We start from the raw sequence: 3,692 nt of genomic DNA, 5'->3' as shown, positions 1-3,692 counted from the left end.
GTTAAACGATGATGATGATGATGATACCGGAGTAAGCACATGAAATGTGCAACAAGGTGGAAATATATATATATATGTGTATCTATATATATATATATATATATATATTCTTTTCAAGGATGTGTACCTATTATTTCCTAGTGGTAATCAAACTGGGGTATGTTGTAGCAGGTATGTGCAAAGGAATCCAGAACTGCATTATATACGTGTCCTTCTCTAAGATAATGACGATGTGAGTCGTGGAAGACTGGGTTGTTATTTTTAACAGATCAAGTGACCATATAAAGGTTCCCTCCACTTTAAAACTAATAATCGGTTTCCAGTATTGAGATTAATTCCCACTATGTGACAACTCACAATTGGCTGCTTGTGATGGTAGCGATGGTACAGTTTGAAAGCTTTCTGGAGGACAAGACCTGAATTCTGCCCTGAAACGTAAAGAAACACTCAACACTTTTACAGTACTACCACTGCATACACATATGTATCATAGATATTTATAGCAAACAGGTCTGAACCTATCATAGATATTTATAGTTAAAGGTCTGAACCTTTAATTTCTAACTGTCTTCGCCCTAGGTACAATGCAGTGTCAGTGACAGGACACAAATGATTATGATTTCTTGGTTGACACACATGCATGCATGAAACTGAGACCTTGTGACACCTGTGTAGCTTTAAAACAATATAATTATTCTTGGATAGTGAGTTCTGTTCCTCCGATTTATAGCACCAAGGCTGTGTGTGTTTGTGTGTGTGCACGTGTGTGTAATCATTATCTTTACCATTTTCTATCCTTTTTAGGATTAATTTTTATATTCAGAGCAACTGCTGTTTGAGAGGGGTTGAAATATAATCACACACACATACATAAAAACATACATACATACATTTCATATATATTTCACATACACAGTGAAAATATGTACTGATCTTCATGGCTCTATATGACAGACCTCCTCACATTTTCCACTCACAAGTTACTGCTGAAGCCAACCCTGTATTAAAAGACATTTGCTGAAAGTGCTTCACTGTGGAATCAAAGCCATACTTATGTTTGCTAAGAAAACTTCATCATCATATAGCCCATGTATCATCATCATCATTATCATCTTTACATTCACTTTCCCAGGCTTGTATAGGTCACATTGAATCTGTTGAAATAGATTTTCTACAGCTAGATGCCCTTCCTTCCTGCATTCTTCATCTGTTTCCAAAGAATATGATATTTCCTTATGAAGATTGGAACCAAAGGACATCATTTGAATGATTGTGACATGTGATGTCAAGACAAGGAGACACAAGCACACATATACCTATGTACATATATCAGACTTCTTCAACACGAAGGTTCTTTTGTCCAACATTCTTATGATTCTGTCATTCCTTCCACCAGATATTAATAATTCTCTCGATCGTAAAATAGTGATACATATTTGAGACCCTGATGAAGCTATAAAATGTTATTCAGAACACAACTATGAGTCCACTGCATCTTATAGCAAAAACAGCTGTAAGCTAATAAAGTTCAAAAGATAATCGTTTTATTCCTTTGTCATTTCATTTTCGTATTTATAATGAAATAAATAATAATTATATGTGTTTCTTTTGGGGTTTTTTCCAGTAAAAGTTACCACTTAGCATGCCCGATGCCGATTCAGCATTTTTCGGCTGTCCATCCTCAAGTAATTTGCAAATGGCACAAGAGCAACAGTTTCATTCTCCCCCGTCGGCATTCGTCTCAATGGTTACAACAATGGGCCAGACGAAGCAATCTACGCTCCAGGTTAAGAAAGATTGGTATGTAAATTTTTTTCTTATCCCTTTTCTTTAGACCAAGTAAAAATTAGTAGATAATGAAATGAGCCCTGAAAACATTGAGTTTCAGATGAGAGATTTGCATGATTGAGATGCATGGAGAGATGATGTATAACAGACTTATGCAACCTAAGTAGTCTTAATGAAAATGCTGACAATAAAAGGATTACAAAAACGATATGATGATGCCTGAAGATTTGAATGGTAATTGTGACAGTGGTGGGTAAAATGGAATAATGCAATATATAATACATGGTTCAAGTTTTGAGTAAGTCTGCATTAACTGCACCTACAGCTCATAATGATTTAACAAAATTTTCCTTTTGTATCTTTCAGGAATTGTCTTGGGTGGAGTTATGATGTGGTAAGTACACCTCCCACATTATATATTTTTCACAATTGTTTTTGTGGGTAATTGTTTTCTGTTATAAACTCAGGCCGATCAAAACCTTGTGAGACAATTTAGTTGGCAGAAATTGAAAGAAGTTGTCATGTGTGTGTGTGCATGTGTCCTTGCCTTTATATAGTTGTAAGTGAATATCACTGTCATTCAAATGATGTCTTTTGTCTTCCATCTTTGGAGACATGTCTGGTCATGGGGAAATACTGCTATTGTTAAAAACTGGTAAGGGTTGGCAACAGGGAGAACATCGGGCTGTAGAAAGTTTGTCTCAAAAAAATTCCTGTCTGTTGTTGTTAACATTCTTTTATACATATGCTACATTTTTCCAACAACTATTTAGAATGGCTAAGTTGGTGTTGGTTTGTCCCATTACCCAGAATTCATTATTTTCAGAAAATCTGTCTTGATCTTTTTAGTTATACTCTCGAAAGATCAACTCAGTTCTGAATAACCTGAATGCTAACGAGTTAATTTTCTTCATTTGTTTCATTGATGTGTCTTTTCAAAATATTTTTTCTTTGAATGTATAAAAAAAAAAACTGTTTAAGTTATGAACTGTTTCTAAGCATTGGTATGTTTTGTTAATCTTTCTTTCAGTGGGTCAGCAGTTTACCTCGAAGTTAAGATGTTAGATGAAAACCTGCCCTCCTTCAATAACATCTCTAATATGGATCGTAGATCTGAATCAAAAGTTTCTCAAAGTTTCTCTCGTATCGGTGAGTAAAACATGGATGTCTCTCATTATTCACTTGGTCACATTAATCATTGGTTACTTTTTCTGACTTGTTTTAAGTACTTATATAACTGCTGTTGAATCAATGACGAGCAAGCTTGCTTGCTATGCTGCATCGAGGAAACATTTATAGAATTTGTTTCTTGCAAGATGTTGTATGAACTTGACTAATACTAACTGATCAATGAACTTTATTCATCCTCTCAGGTGTATTGTATGAAATTTTGTTTAATTTCAATTCTTTGTTACTTTGCAAACATGCAAACTTAAATCATAAAATATATAACTATGCAACTGACTCCCAATACATGAAATTATTGGCTTTGTGCCAAAATTTTAAACCTTGTGTGTTGGGCCTCATGGAGGCAGTGACGTCAAACCAAGTGAGATCATAGTCATGGCCGATGCCAGTGTCGCATAATTGACCTGCTAAAAGCACCCTTCAATCATTGGGCAATATGCTGTGCTTGAAGACCTGTCAAACCAAGTGAAGTCATACCTGTGGCCCGTGCTGGTGGCATGTAAAAAGCACCATTCGAGCATTGGGCCTCATGGAGGCAGTGGCAGGTGACCAAGACCCTTGGCAATATACTGTACTTGCATTGACCTGTCAAGCCAAGTGAGACCATAGTCACGGCCGGTGATGGTGGCATGTAAAAAACACCCTCTACATTCTCGGAGTGGTTGGCATTAGGAAGGGCATCCAGCCATAGAAACCTTGCCAAATCAGATTGGAAC

General features: G+C 36.1%; 1 protein-coding gene across 4 annotated transcripts in view; it reads left to right on the top strand.

Moving 5' to 3' along the window:
• LOC106876845 (protein SERAC1) overlaps positions 1–3,692 on the top strand; it is a 29,899-nt gene that overhangs the window by 6,685 nt on the left and 19,522 nt on the right. For all 4 annotated transcript variants that reach the window (XM_052965726.1, XM_052965724.1, XM_052965725.1 and 1 more), the window contains exons 2-4: positions 1,625–1,800; positions 2,155–2,182; positions 2,819–2,937. In XM_052965726.1, the coding sequence (XP_052821686.1) occupies positions 1,650–1,800; positions 2,155–2,182; positions 2,819–2,937 (298 nt within the window). In that variant the 5' untranslated portion in view covers positions 1,625–1,649. The remainder of the gene's footprint in view (positions 1–1,624; positions 1,801–2,154; positions 2,183–2,818; positions 2,938–3,692) is intronic.

The sequence above is a fragment of the Octopus bimaculoides genome, chromosome 2, assembly GCF_001194135.2.
Source record: "Octopus bimaculoides isolate UCB-OBI-ISO-001 chromosome 2, ASM119413v2, whole genome shotgun sequence".
NCBI lineage: Eukaryota > Metazoa > Mollusca > Cephalopoda > Octopoda > Octopodidae > Octopus > Octopus bimaculoides.
The sequence above is the reverse complement of the archived record's forward strand: the minus strand, read 5'-3'. Positions and strand labels throughout refer to the sequence as shown.